The following is a 26,523-nucleotide window of genomic DNA, read 5'->3' on the forward strand; positions in this document are numbered from 1 at the left end:
CACACTGGTCGTGGCAGGTGAGCAGTGAAGGCTCGGTGCGCAGGAGCTGCAATTGAGCACAGTGCGGGGGAAGGGGCTGGGATGCAGCAGCCTGGGTGCACAGGTGCAGACAAGCGATGTTGCCGCAGATAATAATATAATCTCTGGCCTCATTCATATCTCTGTTTCATTTGAAAGACTTGCTGGACCGCACTCTTTCTCACGGACCCCAGCGTCCCAGACACACAGGTGACGGTAGTTGAAAAGTGAGGGCTGGGTGCAGTAGGCCGATGCTCTCTCTCCTCCTCCCTCTGTTCTTTTGACTCTTCCTTCCCTTCTCCCTTCCACCCACTCGCTCTCTGCCCCATTCTCACTTTCTTCCTTTCATTCTGACTACCTTTCTTTTTAGGTCTTGCCTACGCAGTGCGCATGCACTGCGTACGAGACCTTTAGTCGTCGTGCAGCTCTTTTTACAAAGCACATACTCGTGCTTGTGGCGGCATACGGCTTGTGGGAGTGTGAAGCCACGCGCCACAAGCACAAGTTTGTGCTTTAAAAAAGAGCAGGATGCGCGATCACGCACCTGCTAATCGCCAGTGCACTCACTCAAACACCTCTGAGCACCACTCGCGTGCTTTTATTTATTTTCTTTTAGCGCGCGCACACACACAACTCCCGGGCTTGTTATTTCATTGTATTTATTTTGACGTTTTTAGAGCGCCTAAGTGGCGCCTTACGAGAACTTCAGGGCGCGTGCTGCTTTTGCCTCTTTTCTGATGCCAGCTCATGAGCGCGGCTTAAGGCTGCCTCTGGTCTCATGCGGTGAGCCAATGGTGGTGAGTTTAAGGGATAGGAAACTCATACTGTGAGCAGGAGCCAGTGTCACTGGGCAGGGTGCCTTGGGTCAAAGGGCAAGGAGCCTTTAGTCTCGTGCAGAGGGCGCTTGCTTGAAACGTACAGTGCGCAGGGCTTTAAGTAGGCCGGGTCCCTCCTGGTCGTAGACCTGCCAGCAATTAACAAGCATTTGCAATTCAATAGGTCTCGCATTTGCGCGAGTTTGAGCTATTGACAATGCAAATAACAATGCCTTTTATTTTTGTTTTCGTTTTTAAAACACCAATAAAAGGCATTGTCATTTACAATGCCAATAGCTTAAGCTCGCGTTAATGGGAGACCTATTGCATTGCAAATGCTTGTTCTCTTGGACATGGCACACATACTTATGTTTCTTTTTTCTCTTACAGGTTTTGTACGCTGCTTCCGGAGGAGTCCCACCCACTTCTTTCATGTTTTACTGTTGTTCGGATAAAGTTACGTTTCCATTTATTTGTGTTGTTTTAATAAAAATTATTTTTTTTACCAATAAATAAGTGAGTGTATGGGTCTTCTTTTTCTGACAACACTTGTCTGTAGTTTATTCTGAAAATCGGCGGTTGATAGTAGGTTATGAGGGAAAACATTTTTAATTTTGCAGTGCGCCTACCAAATATAAACAAACAGACTATTACATAAATGAAGCCTGAGTAATTCTATAACGGCAAGGGTTCTTTGAGTGTATCCCTTTATAACACCATGACTACTGCCCGTGTGATTTCAGAACCAATAAGGCACTGCCTAGGGCCACCGAGGCATCAAGGACTGGCGAGGCCCACCCTGCATATTTAAGTAAAGCCCCGGAGGTTGCTGATCCCCGGTCTTGAGTTGGCCTCGAAGCCCCCAGAACAATTCGTAAACAACGACCCGTGTCAATCCCCTAGTCTGAGAAACGTCTCTGTGCCCTCCCGCGCCTAATTTACATGTGAGATTAAGGTCCCAAGTGCTGCAGAGACCCCGCAATATAATAGCAGGATTGATCCTGGAATATTACCCACCAGTGGGCTCATTTAAATGAACGGGTGAGACCCCACTTCATTTTTTTTGTCTCCATTTTTACCATCCGGATCCGCTTTATTAAAGCGATACGAGGTATTCCTCCTCTCGCTTCAACGAGGCAAACAAGAATTTCCAATCACAGGGTGGAAGCCATGCTCCCGCCCTGTAATAGCAAACATAAATGTCCCGCGGATGCACACCCCGGGACATTGTATGAGCTGTGCCTGGGAGCTGGCGCTCCATAGGGCCATGATGCATTGGTTACTGCATAATTACAGAATAAGTATAAACGCATACTAACACTACTTGCACACGTGTAGTACAGCAACCAGAGTGTAGCGAAGAGGCAGAGGAAGCCAAATATCAAAAAATATAAATCCTACCAGAGGTAGGATCACATAGTTCGATCAGCCGACGACCCTGGGATGAGTAGAAACAGCTTCACGAGAATCAAATAATATAAATCCTACCAGAGGTAGGATCACATAGTTCGATCAGCCAACGACCCTGGGATGAGTAGAAACAGCTTCACGAAGAAAAGGGGTCTTCAGCAGAATGCAAGGAAGCTCCAAATATTGGTGAGTGCTGCCTTCTTTTTACCTTCTCCCGCTCATCGCCAAATTTATGTAGTGAAGAGGCAGACAGCAGTGGCTCCAATAAGTAGATGTATTGCAGGAAAAGAAGACAGCTTAAACAGCCACCAACAGGAGCAGACAGCAAGGCAGCCATCTTCTCCAGCACCGTGTACAAACTCCCCAAGATTCCCCTCATGACAGCCCTACATTCTAACATTACATACTTACATTATAGTAGCATTACATACTAGCATTCTACTATGACTTACATTGGAATACTACACAGAGTACATGACTTTACAGCAATGAGCTCATAGTTTCATCCACGAGTCTTGAGACCGGTAGGGGTGAGTAGTTCGCTTCCCACTCCCTGTATTGTATAAACGCAAACTATCACTACTTCCACAGGTATGCCACAGCGCCCATAGCACATCACTTTACAACACTGAGCTCATGGTTTAATCCCCAAGTCTTCAGACCGGTAGGGGTGAGTAGTTCGCTTCCACCTCCCTGTATTGTATAAACGCAAACTAACACTACTTCTACAGGTATGCTACAGCGCCCAGAGCACATCACTTTACAACAATGAGCTCACGGTTTAATCCCAGAGTCTTCAGACCGGTAGGGGTGAGTAGTTCGCTTCCCACTCCCTGTATAGTATAAACGCATACTAACACTACTTACACAGTTATACTACAGCGGCCAGTATGCTACAGCGCCCACAGCCGATCACTTTACAACAATCAGCTCAGTTTGATCCCCGACTCTTCACACTGGTAGGCGTGAGTACTTCGCTTCCCACTTCCAGTATAGTATAAACCCATGGTAGAGGTCAGTAGTTCACTTCCCACTCCTTGTATGGTATAAACGCCTACTAACACTACTTCCACAGGTATGCTACAAACACCAGAGCACATCACTTTACAGCAATGACCTCACGGTTTAGGCTCTCGGTTTCATACCCGAGTGTAGCAGCATCTCATCTCAGCACCATGTCACTCTGAGCAACACTGCACTTTCAGTCCGGTAGGAGTGACTACTTCGCTTCTCACTCCCCCACAGAGGTTAAAGTGCTCCTATCCTCCTGTTTCCTACTCTTTTCGCCCTTTTTCCCCCTTACTCATTTCAACGGAATCACAAAATGGCTGCGAACACTTCCTAGTTGCAACCGCTCGCACCGCTCGCAGCCAATAAGCAGCAAGCTCCTGCTCGTAACACCTCAGCCAATCAAATGGCAGAATTCCCTAATATCGATATCTGTAAATTTCGATATTTCTCTAAAACTACTGAACGGATTTACACCAAATAAACAAAAGGGTGCTTTCTAGACCAAGACCCTTCTCCCTGCCAAATTTGGGGTAATTCCGTTCACCCGTTCGACCTGTAGCCTTGCCTAAAGTTTCCTATTGAAATTAACATGGAGAAAACACGTTTTGGGACCCCTCTTTTTTCTCAGCCCCCCCCTTGATGAATCACCCCCAAACTTTCAACATAGGAGCTGATATGAACAATGAATTAGTTTGGAACATTTCATGAAGATTCAACAAACAACGCCAAAGTTATAACCAAACAAAAAATGCTCTTCCTATGGAAACGTGGTCCTAACTATAACTACCTACTGGCGACTGCCAGTAGGTAATATATATATATATATCCTCAACGTGCCTGCTGGTGAATATAAAACAGGGTCCAGCATGCTCGGGTTCACTTTAAAAGACTTTATTGTGGAGATATATATATATATATATATATATATATATATATATATATATATATATATATATATATATATATATATATATATATATATATATATATATAGATATTCACTGAAAAAAACATAGGTTTCAGGGACGTTATTGTTAAAAATTAGCATTTAAAAAACCTTTGAAATTCACTGAAAAAACCATAGGTTGCAGGCACGTTATAGTTAGAAATTAGCATTTAAAAAACCTTAGAAATTCACTGAAAAAACCATAGGTTTCAGGGATGTTATAGTTAGTTGGACGTTTCTCTTATAAAAACCATAGAAATTCCGCAGTTATATTTAGTTCAGCTAAATATAACTCGCGCACCCGCAATGCACTACTGATGACGTCACATATTACATCAATCATGACATGGTCAGTGACATCATTGATGACATCTCAAATGACATCACTGATGACATCATCCACATGAAAATCTGATGCACCTGCTCACACACTAATATAACCTTTGATACACCCACTGTACAGACTACCATTTTCGAAACCATAGACACACCAATACCAGTTACTACATATGCACTCACTGATTCCTAGGTCTACACACACATCCACTCATTCATCCATACAGTCACTCATACATGCAGTCACTCATCATTACAACACTATCATATGCACTCATACACCTATACAGACACTCACACACCACCACTCATCCAGTTACTCACACGTGTAATCAGTCATGCAAAGAATCAATCACACTCCTATTTACTCACCTATACAGTAATACACACCCCAAATCACTTATTCAAACAGAAAAAAATGCATACTTACTCTCCTATAGAATCACTGATACAAGTACACACTCATCCATACAGCCACTCTCAATCAATCAATCAATCAAAGGCATTTATAAAGCGCACTACTCACCCGGAGGGTCTCAAGGCGCTGGGGGGGGGGGGTCCGCTACTGCTCGAACAACCAGGTCTTGAGCTTCTTCCTGAAGGAGAGGTGGTCTTGGGTCAGGCGTAGTTCGGTGGGGAGGGCGTTCCAAGTCTTGGCGGCCAGGTGGGAGAAGGATCTACCTCCTGTTGTCGCTCTGTGGATGCGGGGGACGGCTGCGAGGGCGAGACTGGTCGAGCGGAGGTGGCGTTTGGGAGCGTAGAAGTTGAGGCGGCTGTTGAGGTAGGTCGGGCCTTGGTTGTGTAGGGCTTTGTGTGCGTGGGTGAGGAGCCGGAAGGTGATTCTTTTGTTGATCGGGAGCCAGTGCAGGTCTCTCAGGTGTCTGGAGATGTGAGTTCGTCTGGGGACGTCGAGGATGAGTCTCGCCGAGGCGTTCTGGATCCGCTGGAGTCTCTTCTGGAGCTTGGCGGTGGTACCGGCGTAGAGGGCGTTGCCGTAGTCCAGTCGACTGGTGACGAGGGCCTGGGTGACTGTTTTCCTGGTCTCGGTGGGGATCCACCGGAAGATCTTACGTAGCATGCGCAGGATGTTGAAACAGGATGAGGAGACGGCGTTGACTTGTCTGGTCATGGAGAGGGAGGAGTCCAGGATGAAGCCCAGGTTGCGTGCGTGGTCTGTCGGTTTGGGTGCGTTGCCCAGGGCAGGGGGCCACCAGGAGTTGTCCCAGGCGGAGGGCGAGGAGCCCAGGATGAGGACTTCCGTCTTGTCTGTGTTCAGTTTCAGGCGGCTGGTCGTCATCCACTCGGCCACGTTTTTCATCCCTTCGTGTAGGTTGGCTCTGGCGGTGGCGGGGTCGTTGGTCAGGGAGAGGATCAGCTGGGTGTCATCGGCGTAGGAGATGATGTTCAGGTTGTGTTGGCGTGCGATGGCCGCAAGGGGGCTCATGTAGACATTGAAGAGGGTGGGGCTGAGCGAGGAGCCCTGAGGGACGCCGCAGGTGACTTCCGTGGCTTCTGATCTGAACGGGGGCAGGCGGACTCTCTGTGTCCTTCCGGTGAGGAAGGAGATGATCCATTCCAGTGCCTTCTCCTTGATCCCGACGTTGCTGAGGCGCTGCACTAGGGTGCGGTGGCAGACAGTGTCGAATGCCGCGGAGAGGTCCAGGAGGATGAGGGCCGCTGTTTCTCCGTTGTCCAACAGGGTTCGGATGTCGTCTGTGGCAGCGATGAGGGCGGTCTCGGTGCTGTGGTTGGCCCGGAAGCCTGACTGGGAAGGGTCGAGGGAACCAGTCATCTCGAGGAAGGCTGCCAGTTGCTTGTTGATGGTCTTCTCGATGACTTTGGCTGGAAACGGGAGGAGCGAGATGGGGCGGTAGTTCTTGAGTTCGGTGGGGTCCGCCGTTGGTTTCTTTAGTAGAGCGCTGAGTTCGGCGTGCTTCCAGCTCTCAGGGAAGGTGGCGGTGTTGAGGGAGGTGTTGATGATGTCCCGCAGGTGGGGTGCGATGACAGCGTCGGCCTTGTTGAAGATGTGGTGAGGGCAGGGGTCGGTTGGGGAACCGGAGTGGATGGAGTTCATCGTGCTGATGGTGTCTTCGAGGTTGATCGGTGTCCAGGCGTTGAGGGTGGTGGTGGGGGGCGTTGGTTTGGTCGTGGGGAGCGTTGGTTGTGTTCTGAAGCTGTTGTGTATGTCAGCGATCTTGTTGTGGAAGTAGGAGGCGAGGGAGTTGCAGAGGTCTTGCGATGGGGTGATGTCGTTGGTTCCGGCGTTGGGGTTGGAGAGCTCTCTGACGATGTTGAAGAGTTCCTTGCTGTTGTGTGCGTTGTTGTCCAACCGGTCCTTGAATGCTGTTTTCTTGGTGGCGTGGATCAGTTGATGGTGCCTTCGGGTGGCGAGCTTGAGGGTAGTCATGTTGTCCGGCGTTGGGTCTCTTCTCCATGCTTTCTCGAGGGCTCGGCAGTTCTTCTTGGAGCTCTTGAGTTTGTCGGTGAACCAAGGGGCCTTCTTGCTTCCGGGTCTGCTGGGTGGGGTCCTCAGAGGGGCGAGCTCGTCCGCGCAGGTGGAGATCCATTTCGTGAGGTTGTCGGCGGCTTGGCTGGGGTTCGGTGAGCTGGCGGGAGGGTGCTGGCTCAGGGATGTGGTGAGTTGTTCGGCTGTGATCTTGTTCCAGCTTCTTCGTGCGGCCTGTTGCTGGTGGTGGTGGACCGTGGTTCTTTTGAAGGTGAAGTGGATGCAGCTGTGGTCCGTCCAGTGGAGTCCAGTGGCGTGGCTGAAGGAGATGTCTTTGCTGGACGAGAAGATGGCGTCGAGTGTGTGTCCGGCGAGGTGGGTGGGGGTGGTCACCAGCTGCTTGAGTCCGAGGGTGGCGAGGTTGTCAAGCAGGGTGGTGGTGTTGCGGTCGTTGTTGTTCTCCAGGTGGAAGTTGATGTCCCCGAGGAGGATGTAGTCGGCCGAGGGGAGGGCGTGCGGGCTGATGAAGTCGGCGATGTCTTCGCTGAATTGAGTGCGTGGTCCCGGGGGTCGGTAGATCAGGGTGCCGCTGAGGGTGGTCTTGGGGTCGGTGTGGATCTGGAAGTGCAGGTGTTCGGCGGATGTCAGGGTGTTGTCGGCGTTGGTCGAGATACGGATGGTGTCTCTGTGGATGATGGCGATGCCTCCTCCAGTCTGGTTGTCGCGGTCTCTCCGGATGATCTTGTAGCCCTCTGGGACGGCGATGGCGATGTCGGGCGCTGAGGAGTCGTTCATCCAGGTTTCCGTGAGGAAGGCAACGTCAGGAGCTGTGGTGTCGAGGAGGTTCCAGAGTTGAACGGCGTGTCTGTGGACGGAGCGGGTGTTGAGCAGGATGCACTTGAGGTGGTTGCTGCTGGTGTTCGGCTTGGCGGGTGCTGGTGCGGGGCAGGTCCGGATGCAGGTGAACTTGCAGGTGAGGCAGCTGAAGGGTCCGTGGGTGCGTCTCGGGGTGGCTCGGTAGCACCCGGGGGTTCGGCCGGTGTTGAGTGCGTTGAGGGTGGCGGCATCGTAAGTCAGGCGGGTGGGCTGGGGTCTGCGGGGGCCAGGGGTCCTGGCACTGGGCGCGGTCCAGGCGCGGACGGGCGCAGACGGGCTTACCTTTGGCGCACCTTCGGCGCTCATTCGGTGCTCCCGCTGCGCGCGTCCGCTGAGCGGTCGCTCTGGGGGCGTCATAAGAGGGGAGCCGGGAGGGAGGGTCTGCGGGGAGGCGGGGAGCGCGGGAACCAATCGGCGGGCGGGGGGGCGGGGTCTCGTGGGCAGCGGCGGGAACCAGGGGGCTCGGTGGCGGCGCTTGGCGGCCCTGTGGCGGCTGGGGCGGCGCTCGGCGGCCCTGTGGTGGCTCAGGCGGCAGGCGGCAGCAGGAGGTCCAGCAGGTAAGGAGCAGGCGGGAGGTGTGTGAGCGACCAGGCCGAGGGCACAGTGGTCACACCTGGGACGGGGGAGAGGGTCCCCTTAAGAGGGGAGCCGGGAGGGAGGGTCTGCGGGGAGGCGGGGAGCGCGGGAACCAATCGGCGGGCGGGGGGGCGGGGTCTCGTGGGCAGCGGCGGGAACCAGGGGGCTCGGTGGCGGCGCTTGGCGGCCCTGTGGCGGCTGGGGCGGCGCTCGGCGGCCCTGTGGTGGCTCAGGCGGCAGGCGGCAGCAGGAGGTCCAGCAGGTAAGGAGCAGGCGGGAGGTGTGTGAGCGACCAGGCCGAGGGCACAGTGGTCACACCTGGGACGGGGGAGAGGGTCCCCTTAAGAGGGGAGCCGGGAGGGAGGGTCTGCGGGGAGGCGGGGAGCGTGGGAACCAATCGGCGGGCGGGGGGGCGGGGTCTCGTGGGCAGCGGCGGGAACCAGGGGGCTCGGTGGCGGCGCTTGGCGGCCCTGTGGCGGCTGGGGCGGCGCTCGGCGGCCCTGTGGTGGCTCAGGCGGCAGGCGGCAGCAGGAGGTCCAGCAGGTAAGGAGCAGGCGGGAGGTGTTTGAGCGACCAGGCCGAGGGCACAGTGCTCACACCTGGGACGGGGGAGAGGGTCCCCTTAAGAGGGGAGCCGGGAGGGAGGGTCTGCGGGGAGGCGGGGAGCGCGGGAACCAATCGGCGGGCGGGGGGGCGGGGTCTCGTGGGCAGCGGCGGGAACCAGGGGGCTCGGTGGCGGCGCTTGGCGGCCCTGTGGCGGCTGGGGCGGCGCTCGGCGGCCCTGTGGTGGCTCAGGCGGCAGGCGGCAGCAGGAGGTCCAGCAGGTAAGGAGCAGGCGGGAGGTGTGTGAGCGACCAGGCCGAGGGCACAGTGGTCACACAATAACTGACTCTCACGTATAGTCATTTATATACTTCAACTCTCAAATACACTGCCTTTTACATATACATTTACTTGGACATGTACCATTGAGACATCCATTAACTCACAACACACCCATACACACACTCACCCACCCATACAGCTGTTTCCACATGCACTCTTGAACCCATACACACAGTGAATCAACCACTCAAACATCTATGCACAGAGTCACACACCTCCCACCCACACACACACACTCAGGCACCCATACAAATTCTCAGGCAACCTATCGATAATCCATATAGACACTCATGTAACTACTGACCAACCAGTACCTCTGATGTCTTAAGGTCTATACAGTAGATCTATTTCCAGGATATAACTTGTCATTACCTTCTATGTTTTATCATAATACTACGTTACAGAATAATTCATCACATACAACATTACACATGATAATGCCCTGTATGGGGTAGCAGGAACAAGTATGATCCTTTGCCACATTAATTATTCATAATTTGTATCCTGACGAGCCCTTAGCTCAAATTGACCACTGTCCCTTGGTACGTTAAAACCATTATACTGGGAAGGGAGATCAGAAAATGCATAGGAGAAGGGGTGTATATATATATATATAAATATATATATATATATATATATATATATATATAATACTAACACAATAAAAACATTAGGAATCTCTTATTAGAAGGAATAGGCTATTGGTACAGTTATTTACATTCTTGAGTTATGCCATTAATTTCCCAGTTGGAATGTGAACAGTTCATAACTGAGGAGGTGGGATAGAGGTGGTAGAAGAGTTATATAGAGAAACTCCTCATTCAAGGAGACATGCTTGATTAAAAAATCAATTTCGTTGAATGTTCTTTGTGAATAAGCATGACATTTCCTCGCTACCAAATGTTTTAACAATGCTCAAAGCAATTAACATTATTGACGGATTACTCCAAGGAGTAAGGTACATGGATCTAGTAAATCTTTGACATGCTTATTATTTGAGTATTGTTTATTTATTTGAGATAACTTTAACATTGTGGATAGAGATTATGATTTAAAGTGCATCTTACCTACTTAAAATACAAAATTTATAACCAAGTAGGCAAGGCAGCAGCTTTCACATGATTGACAAATGTAAATAATTACATAAAGATAAGGACATTTTGTTGCAGCTGAGCGAAGTGAATTCATAATAAAACATGAAGTTAATTACAAACCTATCACTGAGCTGAACAATCCTCACCAACTGATTGCTGAAAACAATTGACTTTCCCAAGGACTTCAAAAAGTGGCTTTAAAGAATATTGCATAATATTCAATTTATAACTGACCATCAATTTCATTTGTACGAAACTATCATAACGATTAAGATTCACAGGCATTCGTTAGCTGCTATTTTAACTATAATTGTGTGCTCGTTTTTCACTTGTGATTGCTGTTTTCAGTATAAGCGGCTAATTCAGAGTTTGGCGAACAGGTTTCTCCACAATGAATGTAACAGATATCCCATTCGCCTTATTGCAAGTGAATTGGGATATAATGTACGTGTAATATGGCGGACAGGATATCTGTCACATTTGTGAGGGAGTGACCCACATGCCAAACTCTACATCAGGCCCTAGATCTAGTCTTTGCATTCTGGTACTAGCAGTCTTAATTTTGTAATTGTGCAGTTGCAGAAAGAAAATTTAAATAAATTCTGACATTCGGAGAAAAGCATGTACTTCCAACAGAAGCAGAAGTTTGTTAGTTATTTCCTCAGTATTCTTCTACAGCCACCCACAGTGTTCTAATGAACAAGTAGAGCGCCAACATTATCTGTATTCATAATAGTAGTGTGGTAACATCTGAAGCCATCTCGATTGAAAGGTGCAAAACTGAAAGGATTTCCTTTAGAAATTAACAAAATGAGGAGGTTTGTTTTTGTAATAGAAACTATGGTTCGTGCTTTAGAAAGCTAGAATGGGGGCAAGCAGGTGGCAGAGACAGTGACTGCACAATGGTAGGATGGAGAGTGTAGGGTCACAAACACGGACAATCAAGGGTAGGGGGTCAGGGGCAACATTCTGACTACAGTGGGTAAGCTGGCATGGTCAGTGGCAGCACGATGGATGAAGCAGCACAGGAAGGAGGGGACAGGGGCATGTATGCAGAAAATGGAGGGCAGGAAGGAGGGGGCATGAGCAAGGGCCATGAACGCCAGGTGGGAGGGAGCAGGGGCATACCGATGGAGAACAGAGGGCATGTGAGGGAGGGTCAGGAGAGTATGACAGCATGGGCAAGGTTAACACAATGGATGATGGAGGGATGAGGCAGGGGCCTGTACATGGAGGACAGAGGTGAATGGGGCAGGCTCAGCAAGCAGATCATGGAGGGCAGGCCGGCAGGGGCACAACAATTGACCATGGAGGGCCTGAGGCAGGGGCATGCATATAGACATCAGAGGGCTTGGTGATGTGGTGGCAGCATGGGCAGAATGCCCAACACAGAGAGCAGGCCAGAATGGGAATGGGCAGCAAACTGACCACAGGGGACAGACTGGCATCGACAGGATCAGCAAGCTGATCGTGGGTAGCAGGGGGGAGGGAGCAAGTGTACACAGATGGAGAACAGAAGGCAGGTGGGAGGGGTTGGTGGCAGGGGGTAAAAGCTCATCACAGAGGGCAGGCAGCACTGGTATGGGCAGCAAACTGACCACAGAGGGAGAAAGCAGGTGGTGGGGGCAGCAATATGACTACTCAGGTTAGGCTAGCATGGGCAGAGTCAGAACAATGGTCCACAGATGGAGAGTGAGAGGGTAGGGTCACTCATACAAAGAACAGTGGGCAGGTGAAGAAATTAAGAGAACAGGGCAGCATGCAGATCATGGAGGGTGAGATAAGCATGGACACCAAGCTGATCACGGAGAGCAGCGGGACTGGGCAGTGACACACAGAGAACATGAGTTCAGGAAGAGGGAGGCAATGGGAGAAAACCAGCATATGTTATGTAGGAGAAGCAAAACAGACCACAGAGGGCAGGTGAGAGGGGGAAGGGTCACTGCATAAAGAATGGAGGGTAGGGTGTAGGAGGCAGGGGCTGGGAAAGCAAGCTGACCGCAAAGTGTAGGCTGGCATGTGCAGAGGGAGGCAAATTGACCGCGAAGGGAGGGTGGGTGGAAGCAGAAGAATGTGGACGGGGAACAGAGGTCAGGCAGGAGCAGTCTCAGTGTCATGGTTCCGCCACCCGCTACTCGAGGAGGAGGGTCAGCGGTCTAGCTCTTGCGGGACGACAACGGAAGGCCGAAAGACTCACTTCCGGTTGATCGCGCACAAGAGCCGGGAACTCCGGCTGCTGACCGCTTTGAATTCAGGTCATCGCCCTGGAAGGAGAGACGCCACTCCGGAGAAGACGAGTACCCGCCGACGGAAGGACGCGGCAGCGAACAACTACGGTTCAGGTGCTGTCTTGCACTAAAGGCGATTCAAGGACAGAAGAACAGCGGTCCTTGCCGTTTCAACTCGTAACTTTGCTTTCACGGCACACCAGAAGGAGTGCAGTGGAACGGGGGTTCTTGCCCTCTTTATAATTTGCGCAGGAGCGCTGGTTTTGTTTTATGTTATTTTGGTTCACCCAGTGCCCCAGCAGGATTGGGCGCTTTATAATTTGCGCAGGAGCGCTGGTTTTGTTTTATATCATTTTGGTTCACGTATTGACCCAGCGGAGTTGGGAGCGTTAGAAAGAACGCAGGAGCTCTGGTTTTGGTTTACGCACTTTTGGTTCACACATTGACCCAGCAGGATTGCCTCCTTTGCTCAGGAGCACTGAAGTAGACTACGGAGGCCAGCTCCTCGCACCAGGTAAACCAGGGTCTCATACGCACGACACAGAGAAGAGGAAGGAGAAGGAACTAGCAGGAAGCTAACGGTGTTCCCTTCTCTCCCTCACAGCGTGTGTCCAGCGCCATCTAGACTGTGCGCCTATCTGGCTTCCACCCCGGGTACCCCCTTATCCTAGACGGAGCTGCACCTCGACTAGGGCAAGGCGGGGAACGGGGTGGTGGTTCTTGTCGCCTCTGCAGGAACACCCCACCCAGCTGACGGTAAGTCGTGGGGGGGGAACTCTGACACTCAGGGGTAGCAAGATAACTATTCAAAGCAGGCCAGCAAGAGCACCAAGGTGACCATGGAGGGCAGGAGGGAGGTAGCAGGGGCACATAGATGGAGAATAGAGAGCAGGATGGGGGCAGGAGCATGGGCAGCATGTCCACTGAGGGCAAACTGCTATGGCTTGGCCACCCAAGGTGTGTTGTCTAAGCCAATCCCCTTCTCCACAGTCATGCCTAAAGGCCATGAGCAGTTGGGTTGTTGGCTAAATATTATCAAAACCCCCTGAAAATTCACTGAAAGAGCACAACTGTTAAAGAGTTAATTAGCTATGTTAACATAATCTTCCCCTTTGTTACAAAATACCCAGAGGTATCCTAACGAAAACAAAAGTTACAGTGCTGTTATAGCTAGGTGTTACATCTACAGACACTAGTAGCTCTGGAAAAGGAATTGAAAGGGTCAACTAGTGATGAACGCACAACAGATATCTCAGATGCATAGTTTTGAAAATAAATGGGAATTGTAACTTGGAAAGCAGGAAATAGTGGATGCAAGCCCCAATCACTATTCTGCCCAAAGATGCCTGCTGGAAATAAAATTTACCTTTTCAGGAAGGGGTAGGTGAAGACATTAACCTATTGGCCATTAAGAAAAACATCAAAAAGAAACAGAATCTAACCCTGTGAGAACAGAAAGCTATCAATGAATTGAGAGATGACTAGCAAATAGTGATAAAAGCATGTGATAAAGGTTGGTACATTGTTATTCAGGACCGTTTAAAGTATATTGCAGGTGCAAAAAAACAACAAAAAATAGACAGCACTATGAAAAATTAAAAGATAATTCGATGAAAACTATCACCACAGAATATCATGAAAAATGTGTGAATTGGCTGAATTTTAACCTGATTGACATAGAGGAATACCGATATCTCAAATTTGAACACCCAGTGACTCCCACAATTCTACTGAAAATGAATAGAAACTCTCAAAGTCCTCTGGGGTGTCCACTAGTGAGTTATTGGATCACTGTTGGAAAACACTTCCAGATTCATCAATGGTTTCTGGTTCAGTACGTGAAAGCATTGCCATCCGACTTAAGAGACTCTATGGACTTTCTCGCTAAAATTCTAGACATTCCATAGAAAAACAGCTATCTCATGGCAACAGTAGATGTCTCCTCACTGTACACTTCCATTAGGCTTGAGGACGGTCTAACAGCATGTAAATGCTTTTTCAGAGCATGATTGGTAACGTACATGTAACATTCAGACATGATTTTATCTTTGATGGAACCATTCCCTACAAATACAAGGAACAGCGATGGGGATGTCTTCTGCTCCAACCTTTGTGAATCTACTCATGGGCTACTGGGAAGCAGAAACAGTGTGGACGGATGGGAACCAGGACACCTTAGACCATGTAAGGTTGAGGACAAGGCTCATTGATGACCTCTTCCTAATCTGGGAGTGTGACATTGTGGACCTAGAACAATTTATTTTGTCTTTGAACGAAAATGCCAATACCTTTTGTTTCACCTATACCATCAGCTCACAACAGATAACTTTTGTAAACATTGAGGTTTTTTATCAAAGATATGAAACTATGTACTAAAGTACATCGAAAAGCCACATATTGAAATAGCATTTTACATTTCAACTGTGGACATCAAAATATGCTAAAGTAGGGCATCCCCTTCAGGGAAATGTTGAGGGCCAGACAAAAATGCTCGGAAGATGCAGATTTTGACGGGCAGATACAGGAAATGCAAATGAGATTCCTATCAAAACATTCTCCATTTGAAGTCCTCAAAAATGCAACAGAAAGAGAATAGGCCCTTAAATGAGAAGAGTTATTAACAGCACACACAAAGGGACCAATTGAGGAAAACAGTATCCGTATGATCATGGATTCTAACTGTAAACATCGAGAATTAAAGCAAATATTAAATAATAACTGGAAAATTCTGTAACTTGATGAGACCTTGAGGGAAGTACTCACTGACTGCCCAAGTATAACAAATTGAAAGTTGCATTATTCAGAGGCCTATTATGACAAAGCCATTTAACCCTTGTAAAACCTACATGTTCCAGTTGACTCAGCCAAAAGGGCTTCTGAAAATGTGGTAAAGTCAAGAAATGCGAGCATGGTATCGATAAAGCTACCAATAAGTTACATAATGGAAAACAAGAGAAACTCAAGGAACACATTACATATGAAACTATATATGTAATGTATGTCTAGGAATGCCCCTGCTGGAAACAAACAATTTTGAGAGTACAATAAATAAGGTCAAACTTAGGATCCTAGAACATCTATGGGCCATAAAAATCATGAATTTTTGTACCCCTTTGCAAAACACTTCTGGGAGAGACATGAAGGTGACATCAAGGAGCTACATCACAATGGGATCAAACATATCAAACCAAGAGACAGGGTAGCTAATTGAGAGCTAACCTTAAGGAGAATGGAATCAAAATTCATCATAATGGTGACAAAAACTGCCTTTGGACACAGTTTCAAAACAGAACCTTACATTAATTTGTGAGGAAATATGTCATGCACTTCGAACTGAATGAGAAGCTGTTCTACAGTTCTTTTACTATTTGCTTACATACCATCATGAATTTTGCATTCCGTGATTGATTGATGTCTTAACCAATATTAATTGTGATCAAGTTCAAGCTCATATTAGGAGACAAATACTTGAATCTAATTGATTTACTGTATTGGCACTTTTCCCATGCACTATTGAACTTTTGTGCAACAAAGAAAACATCATAGGAATTTAATTATATTAGGGCTCCCACACATTGAGGGACTTGAATAGGTAGCAAATAAAGAATATTTATAAGTGGTCCCTTTTTTTTGCCTCTCCTCTTGATAGACCTGACTATCTCCCATTCAAAATCCCAACAGTTATATGCTATAATCATGAGGCAACGCATTATTAGGAGGACCTTGCACCTGCTACGAGAGGGATATTAAGGTGTATCTTTGAGCCATACATAGGAGCATTTGCACTTTAAATGGGAATGTCTTCTTAATGTGGTATAGGAAAAAAGCACTTGGAACACTTTACAAGTGCTACCCAATACTGCAAGCATTTGATGGATCTTCTCATATGAACTAAATAATTATATGACATTATGTATTAAATAATTACCACTTTAGAAACCTCAGTTGATACCCTTTCCTACTTTAGGAATATGTTGAATTGTTTTTAGAAGCATTTGCACTTTAAACAGGTATGTCTCTTTGCTGTGGTATATGAAAAAGCATTTGGATCACTTTACAAGTATAAGCACTTTTGTGGATCACCTATCCGATATAGATATTTTATGAACTCTCCCGTATGACTTGCATATTTATAATGTATTCTATTTATTAAACAATTAGCACACGGCAGGCACCTTAAATGAAAGGGGAACACATATACATTAAAACAGTGTAATTAGATATGGATGGGACACAATTCATCTAGCTCTGACTCCATCCTTGCTAACAAATAAGAAATGCATTAGCACTTTAACTCCCTTAGAAGCTTGCACAATGTGAATTATAGCCTCCGATACTACTCACAACCACAATTAGCACTTAATTATCCAATATAGGATTGATTGTGAGAACCCTTTCATAACTGAGTATCCCTCATATAGCTGCCCTATTCCTCAAGCTATTCCAACTATTGCGAAGGCGCTATATTTTTCTACACTGGATCAGAGTAGGAAATGGTTGTAATAAAATGTTCACTCTAACTCTGCTCGAAAGAGGAATAATTTTAGAATATAAATTATTAGTAAGGGACCCAGTGCAAGTTGTACATGACAGTCTACTTATTGTCTTAACATTAAAAGATTGGAACGTGGCATGCACATGGACATAGACGAACTATGAGGCGTTTATATAACATTTTCATTGTCACTTTCTTATTTTTTGCCTAAAATCACTTGACAACATTCTTATTTCGATTACATAATGTGCTCTTTGAAATACTATAGAATAAGTTTTACCAGCATGTGATTTTCCGCTGTAACGAATCTCTCTGACTGTGATGAAACCCATGTCTAAATTTGTTTTTGTAATATGATAATCATTGAATCGACAGGCTGTATACTTTGTGCACTTTAAAGAAACGTAAATGATTTGAAGTCAAAAGACAAAATGGTGGCATGTATTTGACTGTGTTTCCCAATATATGACCACACATGCTCTAGTTTCTTTCTTAACAATATAATTTACTATTTATGGTGTAACCACCTTAATTAGACTCTCTAGGCATGGGACACTATGGTCCAGTTAAAGACAACAACAAGCTGAAATTCGTTGGCCGTCTTTTTCTCCTTTTTTGCACTGGTGAGCTTAAAATAAACCTATACTGAAAAACCTACAGTTTGTTGTGCCACTTTTCCTTGCTGTGAATGGAGTACAGGTAAAGGAATTCATATATATATATATATATATATATATATATATATATATATATATATATATATATATATATATATATATATATATTTATATTCACTTAAAAAACCATAGGTTTCACACATGTTATAGTTAGGTGGATATTTCACTCGTAAAAAACCAATGAAATTCCCCCGTTATAGTTAGTTCAGATAACTATAACTCGCGCGCCCGCAATCCACTGCTCATGATGTCACATATTACATCACTCATGACATGGTCAGTGGCATCACTCATGACATCACTGATGACATCATCCTTGTGATAGAGTGGCGGTCGCGCGAGTTATAGTTATCTGAACTAACTATAACGGGGGAATTTCATTGGTTTTTTACGAGTGAAATATCCACCTAACTATAACATGTGTGAAACCTATGGTTTTTTAAGTGAATTTGCAAGGTTTTTTAAATGCTAATTCCTAACTATAACGTGTGTGAAACCTATGGTTTTTCTCAGTGAATTTGTACGGTTTTTTAAATGCTAATTAATTTATGTATTATTATTTTTTTATATATTTATTTTACAATAAATTACGTATTAAAATTTTTTTGTTTTTTTGTTTTTCACCCCCGCGATTTAAAAAAAAAAAAAAATTTTTTATGCCTTCGGGGTCCTTCAGGGACCCCCTGACAAAGGCTAGGGGGTCAGGAACTCTCTACCCTGCCCCCTTTTCATGTTCGCCACCATCCTTTTTCACTCTCACACTGAAAACAAACAAAATGGCGGCCGCCACTTCCTGATTTCGACCGATTCGAACGTTGACTAACATGTAACCACCAATCAGAATTACGCTCGCGCACGTTAGGGTGCTCGCACGGTGCGCGCACGGTGCGCGCACGGTGCGTGCGTATAGATATTGATATGCTTTTAAATGCTATTGTCTCAGGAAATACTGAACAGATTTACACCAGACCTGCAAAAGGCACTTCCTTGACCTTATGGCTACCTCTCTGCCAAATTTCAGGTAATTCTGTTCAGCCGTTCGGGCTGTAGCTGTGTCTATAGGTCCTATGGGAAAATGCATGGGGAAAACGCGTTTTGGGACCCCCCTTTTTTCTCAGCCCCTACTTGACGAATCACCCCGAGACTTTCAGGGTAGGAGCTGAACGGAGCGCCCCATTAGTTTTGAAAATTTCGCGAGGATTCGTCAACCGGCGCAAAAGTTATTCAAAATAGAATTTTCAGATTTCCTATGGAAACACGATCCTAACTCTAACTATCTACTGGTGACCGCCAGTAGATAATATATATATATATATATATATATATATATATATATATATATATATATATATATATATTGAAAAAAACATAGGTTTCAGGTACATTATAGTTAGAAATTAGCGTTTAAAAAACCATAGAAATTCACTGAAAAAACCATAGGTTCCATCGTTATAGCACCCGCAATGCACTGCTCATGAGGTCACATATTACATCATTCATGACATGGTCAGTGACATCACTGATGACGTCACTGATGACATCTCAAATGACATCACTGATGACATCATCCAGTGACTGTGTGTTTCTGTAAAGTTTATATATATTCCAAGGTGTATTGAAGAATGAGTGGGTGTATAAGTGTCTGGATGGAGTATTTAGTAGGTGTTTGACTGACTGTATAAGTGAGTGATTAAATGTGTCTTACTGAATGCATGGGTTAGTAGTGTGAATGTCTGTATCAGTCTGTCTGTTGTTGTGCAAGCTGCTGCATGGGTTGGTCAGTAGCTACATGAGTGTCTATATAGGTGATTGATTGGTTGTCTGAGTTTTTGGGGGAGATTGAGTGTGTGTGGGGGTTGGTGGGAAGTATGTGAATATGTGCATAGATGTGTGAGTGGTTGATTCACCAGGTGTATGGGTTCAAGAGTGCATGTGGAAACAGATGTATGGGTGTATGGGTGTGTGAGTGTGTGTATGGGTGTATTGGTGAGTGAATGGATGTCTCAGTGGTGCATGTCCACGTTAACACATATGTAAAAGGCAGTGTATGTGAGAGCTGAAGTATATAAACTACTCTACATGATAGTCAGTGATTGTGAGACTGGCTTTATGGATGAGTGTGTACTTGTATCACTGATTATATGCGTTAGTATCTGTATGAATAAGTGAGGTGGTGTGTTTATAATTGTATAGGTGAGTAAATGGGAGTGTGATTGATTCTTAGCATGACTGACTAGGTGTGTGAGTAACTGCATGGATGAGTGGTGGTGTGTGAGTGTCTGTATAGGTGTATGAGTGCATATGGTAGTGTTGTATTGATGAGTGACTGCATGTATGAGTGATTGTATGGATGAATGAGTGGATGTGTGTGTGGACCTAAGAATCAGTGAGTACGTATGTATTAACTGGTATTGGTGTGTCAATGATTTAGAAAATGGTAGTCTGTATTTTACAGTGGGTGTATCAAAGGTTATATTAGAGTGTGAGGAGGTACATCAGATTTTCATGTGGATGATGTCATCAGTGATGTCATCTGTGATTTCATTTGAGATGTCATCAGTGATGTCATCAGTGATGTCATCAGTGATGTCACTGACCATGTCATGAATGATGTAATATGTGACGTCATGAGCAGTGAATTGCGGGTGTGCGAGTTATGGTTAGCTGAACTAACTATAACAGTGGAATTTCTATGGTTTTGTAAGAGTGCAATGTCCAGCTAACTATAACGTCCCTGAAACCTATGGTTTTTCAGTGAATTTCTAAGGTTTTTTAAATGCCAATTTCTAACTATAACGTACCTGAAACCTATGGTTTTTGCAGTGTATTTCAATGGTTTTGTAAATGCTAATTTCTAACTATGACATCCCTATTAAGTCCCCTTGAATCCTGAAGGTCCCTGTTGCCCAAGTAGCCTACCAGGTACATCCAGTAAGCGCCACAGGTTTGTGTTGCAGAGAGGTGGTCCAAGGCCACGCCCCTTTTTACACCTCTCTGCAACGCAGCTCTGTGGCGCTTACTGGAAGTACCTGGTGGGCTAGTTGGACCCAAGGGACCCTCAGGATTTAAGGGGACTTATTCCCCCAACTTACAACGCGCCAGAGGGCCCGGGGTGGGGCCTGATGTGACAAGTGTGCAAACGCGTCCCGTAGCGCGTTTTGAGTTGGAGGATTGAATCCCCTTGAATCCTGAGGGTCCCTGGGGCCCAATTAGCCCACCAGGTACCACCAATAAGCACCACAGAGCTGCGTTGCAGAGCAGTGGTCCAAGGCCACAACCCTTTTTTACCTCTCTGCAACGCAACTCTTTTGCGCTTACTGAAGGTACCTGGTGGACTAGTTGGCCCCCAAGGACCCTCAGGATACAAGGAGACTTAATCCCCCAACTTAAAACGCGTCATGAAGCGTGTTTGCACACTTGTCACATCAAGCCCCGCCCCCTGCCTTCACCACTGTGCAAACGCCCCACGTGGTTTATTTTAAGTTGGGGATTAAGTCCCCTTAAATCCTGAAGGTCCCTGGGGTCCAACTAGCCCACCAGGTATCTCCAGTAAGTGCCACAGAGCTGTGTTGCAAAGAGGTGTAAAAAGGGGCATGGCCTCGGACCACCTCTCTGCAACGCAGCCCTGTGGCGCTTACTGGAGGTACCTGGTGGTCTAGTTGGCTCCAAGGGACCCTCCGGATTGAAGGGGAATTCATCCGCAAAATTAAAATGCACCATAGGGCGCGTTTTCACAGTGGTGCAGAGAGGGGGCAGGGCCTGATGTGACGTGACAAGTGTGCAAACGCACCCTGTGGCACATTTTAAATTGGGGGCCAACTAGCCCACCAGGAACTTCCAGTAAGGACAACAGGACTGCGTTGCAGAGAGGTGGTCCGAGGCCACGCCCCTTTTTACACCTCTCTGCAACGCAACTCTGTGGGGCTTACTGGAGATACCTGGTGGGCTAGTTGGCACCCAGTGACCCTCAGGATTCAAGGGGACTTAATCCCCCAACTTAAAACACGCCCACCATGAAGATAACAGGGTGTTTCTAAGTAACCTGAAACTCTGCATCTGGTCTTATGTGTAGCAGCCATATACAAACAACCAGTGCAATGGCTTTTGTCGGAGCTTCTCTAATACCTGAAATATTGTGAAGTTTTTGTCTAAAGATTTTTTTGTTTGTTTTTGACAATCTTTGTAACAACGCCGTGATCCCCGCCGATACGTTGCGAAAATGGCAAACAAAAGCAGTCATTCAATGACCACCAACACATCCAAAAATAATATGTACAAATATCCATTCTGAACATTGCAGTACACTTATTACTATACTACAGTATTTCACACACTAGAGGTTTCTTACAGTGTTCTCTAAAGTCTTTTTTTTCTAGCGAGTTTCTATAACAACCATCTCTAAAACCTATTTTCTGAATTCGCAGTGACGCACAGATTGTGATGTCGTCGGTAACCACGATCCCTCTGGACACGTCGCAAAAATGGAAAACAAAAGTAGACATTCAGTGACCACCAACACATCCAAAATTAATATGTAAAATAATCCATTCTGAACATTGCACTACACATATTACTATATACATACTTCTTTAAAAGCATGTTTAAACTCATATGTTTGTACTAAGTTTCTTTAAAAACCACCTTTCAGACCTAGTTTCCGTTTTTGCAGTTATTCAGGACGTCACAATGATGCCGTTAACTGCAGCAATCACACCTTTTCCATAAAGTCTAAAACACATATATCCACAAATATTACAGTATCTTATACACTAGGGATTTCTTACAGTATTCTCTAAAATCATGTTTTTATACTGTATTTCTAGAACAACCATCTGTAACACCTATTTTCCGTTTTCACGGTGAGGCCGTAGATCGCGATGAAGTTGGTTGTTGCGATCCCCGTGGTTACAGGAAAGCAAAAGCAGGAATTCAATAGCTACCACTACATTAAAAAAAATGGAACTATATAATTAATTCTAACCATCACTGTAGATAACTCACTATATAAATAACTCTGTAAAAACATTTATCAGCATCTCAATATCTCTATAACAATGCATATTAATGATTCACTGATATATTTTTTTACATTTCGCCGGGATATTCGCGATGTCTCCACGATGGTACATGGAGTCCAAGCTGACAGTCGTGTCGTCATCGTACGTGATTAAAAAAAACAATTTTGGACACATAACGTGTCACTAACACCCTCATTTCTCAAAAATGGGGTCAGAGTACCTCTACTCTGACCCCTTATGTTAGCTTTTTCAGAAATGTTCAGCCCCGGGAACCGTTCCCTATCAATGAAATGGCGGCCACAACTTTCTGTTTAGGTTCAATCCAGCCAATCAGAGCATTCCCGTTGGCACGTGCATTCGCTATTTCTCACAAAACCGTCGCAAGATATCCGTGACCAGATATATAACTATAATTTTCAGCTTAAATTTCGCAAAAACTGCTGAACGGATTTCACCAAATAGGCAAAAGGCACTTCCTTCAACCAACATCAACCTCCCTGCCAAATTTGGTGTAAGTCCGTTCAGCGGTTCGTGCTGTAGCTGTGGCTAAAGGTTCCTATGGGAATTACCATTACAAACGCACCCTTATTTTGCACCCCAAATTCTCGGTCCCCACTGCACGGATCACCCCCAAGCTTTCCATGACAACCAGAATCTACCTTGACACGTTTTTGGGAAAATTTCATGAAGATTGGTTGAATGATGCCAAAGTTATAGGCAAGTCAAAAAATGCTTTTTGTATGGAAACTAGGTCCTAACTATAACTACCAACAGGCGACCGCCAGTAGGTAATATATATATCTACATTTATGTTGCATCACTGCGTGAAAACAGCAATGTAACACTTTTCAGTGCGCCCTCCTTACGACACCATGGATGCGCCGTATTTACTGTATGGCGCTCCATTCCTGACATATCTGTATTCGCAAAAGTGGCTCATTGCTAGGATGTGTCTGAAAACAGACGTAACTCCAGCAATGTGTCCTTTGACATGGGGCAAGCCCCATGTGAAAGGACCTGCATCAGTCTTACGCCTGCTGTGAGGCAGGCATAAGGATTTTACGCAGTGGCGTCCTAGAAGTGGAGTTGTGAAATCTCATAGATTTCTCTGCGACACTTCTACGAGCCTTTTTTGCGGCAGAACGCCCACCCTGCATACATTATACCTGACCCAGGTATAATGTAGCACAGGGGTTTACAAAGTGATGCATCTGCCTAGATGCGTCACTTTGTAAATATGGTGCAGTGTGGCGCATATTTTATGCTGCTGCAACGTCTCAAAAAGTGACGCAACGGCAGCATAAAGGGCTCATAAATAAGGCCCATAGTGTTTTAACATTGCATAGATACATTAGCTCAGAGGTTACCCGGGGGTAAGTAGACATTGAAAGAACCAGGGGTTTACAATGAGCTACGACCTACGGTAGGCTTCGATGGGTGAGAAAGTTTGCTGGTAGCTAGGGCTTGGGAGTGGAGGCCTGTGGGTTTTCCCCTAGATATTGGAGCGGAGGCTGGCCTTGACTTTGTATATGGCAGCACAGGTCTGTCAGAAGTTTTATGAGGGCATGTTCAAAAGTTTGTTGTGAAGTGAAGCGTGCTCGCTGTGGAGGTCGCTCCTTTAGTTACCTTGCACCCCGCCTCTGGAACACATTGCCCTTGACGTTGCGGGTGTGCACCAATCTCTCGGTTTTTAGGAAAGGACTTAAAACCTATCTGTTTGCTTTGTAATGCTGTTATGGTTAATTCTGGTTATGTTTTCTGCTATGGCTGTTTGTTTGCTGCTGGTATTTGGTGTGATGATCTTTAGCGCCGGGACGCTCTTTGGAGCAGCTGAGCGCTCTACAAAACAAACAGTAACATAACATAACATAACAAGAAGGAGTTTTAGTTTCACCTTAAAGTTGGGGATAGTTTGATTTCCATGTAAGTCTTGAGGTAGTGTGTGCCAGATTCTTGGGGCAAGTATAAAGCCCAAATAGTCCTATGCATTTAAATAATCTACAGTCTGATCCCTTACTGAAAACAATTCCAAATATCATATTTATAAATACAAAAATACTGTCCAAGTGGGGCAAAACATGAAACCGCACCCACTTGGCAAAAAATAATGATAAAAAATTAACTTGGCTAAAAAAAGAGATCCGTACAAATGTAGAAAGGCCTATGGGTAATAACTACTACAGAAGACATCAAAAGATTTACACAGGAGACACTTTGTGCCTCTAGAGGTCTTGATCTGGAACTAGGGCATGGGCATGTCTACCAGAAAAAATAAATATTCAGAAAAAGGGTAAAAAATGTAAGAAATAAACTCCCAGATAAACTATGGGAAGCGGAAACATTAAATGGATTCAACAAGCATTCATCAGCCATGAGGCACAATAATACTGGGTGAGGTAGGTAAAGCTGGCGACCACACAGAATCCAGGGATGCTAGGTAGAAAATCATTTTGCATGTTGTAGCTTCTAACACCATTCAATAAACTAATATAAATATCGTGGGAATTATATACTGCATTAGGACTGAAGACCACACCGTTCGTATTGCCATATGGGACGATTTGGACCGTATACATCTTGATTAAACAAGACAAATGTGAAATTATGTGGCTACAATGTTATTTTTAAAAGTAATTCTATTACTTGGTCATCTCCAAATGAAAGAAGATAACGAACCAAACTATTTACCTGACAGCAGTTACATCTTGGAAGGTGAGAGAGAGAGGTATTATTTATCCTATGTGTTGGAAGTTAGCAGAAGTTAACAAACATTTGACTGGGGTGGTGAGAAGATTGGTGGACTAGTTGGTCCTATTAAATGCAGTTCATCTAAGGAAGGAGGTAGTGTTCAAGTACCTTGACCAGTTGCTGCCTTGGCATTGGCATTAGTAATTAGTGTAAGTCCAGCCAAGTTGAACACGTCTGTGTTGTCTTTTCCTCCTCCTGCACCACAGCCCAAGTCACTCTTTTCGAACTCTCGCAGGACCTGTAGCAAAAGGGTTCAGTGTGAAAGACAACACAATGAAAAGAGTGAGCTATCAGCTTTCTCCGCATAACTTCAACCTTACTAATCAAACCCATTTCCGTGTACAATCGCAACATTGTGGACATGTGAAAACTCTGGGGTAATAGGAATTGTGTGGATATGGGACCTTTCCCTGGACAAAGAAAATATTGCGAATATGCTACCTTTCCATAGACCATGTCATCCTTATAAATATGTGACATTCTTCTAACCTTCTGCAACCAGAAAGATCTGTAGCCTTTCCATGAACAATGGACACAGTATGGATCTGGAACCTTTCCCTAAACAGTGGCAACATTATGGATATGGAAGATTTCCTTAAACAACGACAATGGAAACACTTTCGTGGAAAATGGCAACTTAGCTGCCCAAAATACTTTCTCCATTATAGATTGCGACATATCTCTGCACAAGGGCAACATTTCGTATCTATCATCTACCCCTGAACAGTGGCAGCAGTAAAGATCTGTGACGTTCCCTTGCAAAGTGGCAACATTGAAGTTGTGCGCTGTTTCTCAGCACAGTGGCATTACAACCAGACAGTGAACGTTCTGTGGTCAATAGAAGCATTACTTAGATTTACATTGTCGTGAATGATAGTGACATCACTCACATAAAGCCTTTACAGTGGCAATATTGTTGAATAGTAATATTTCCCTGGACTCTG

At 45.8% G+C, this 26,523-nt stretch overlaps 1 protein-coding gene across 1 annotated transcript in view; it reads right to left on the reverse strand.

Moving 5' to 3' along the window:
• C5 (complement C5) overlaps positions 1-26,523 on the reverse strand; it is a 384,799-nt gene that overhangs the window by 210,722 nt on the left and 147,554 nt on the right. Inside the window, exon 15 of the mRNA XM_085613588.1 lies at positions 25,688-25,817. Coding sequence (XP_085469714.1) covers positions 25,688-25,817 — 130 coding nt within the window. The remainder of the gene's footprint in view (positions 1-25,687; positions 25,818-26,523) is intronic.

This window comes from Triturus cristatus, chromosome 1_2 (genome assembly GCF_964204655.1).
Source record: "Triturus cristatus chromosome 1_2, aTriCri1.1, whole genome shotgun sequence".
In the NCBI taxonomy this organism is placed as follows: domain Eukaryota; kingdom Metazoa; phylum Chordata; class Amphibia; order Caudata; family Salamandridae; genus Triturus; species Triturus cristatus.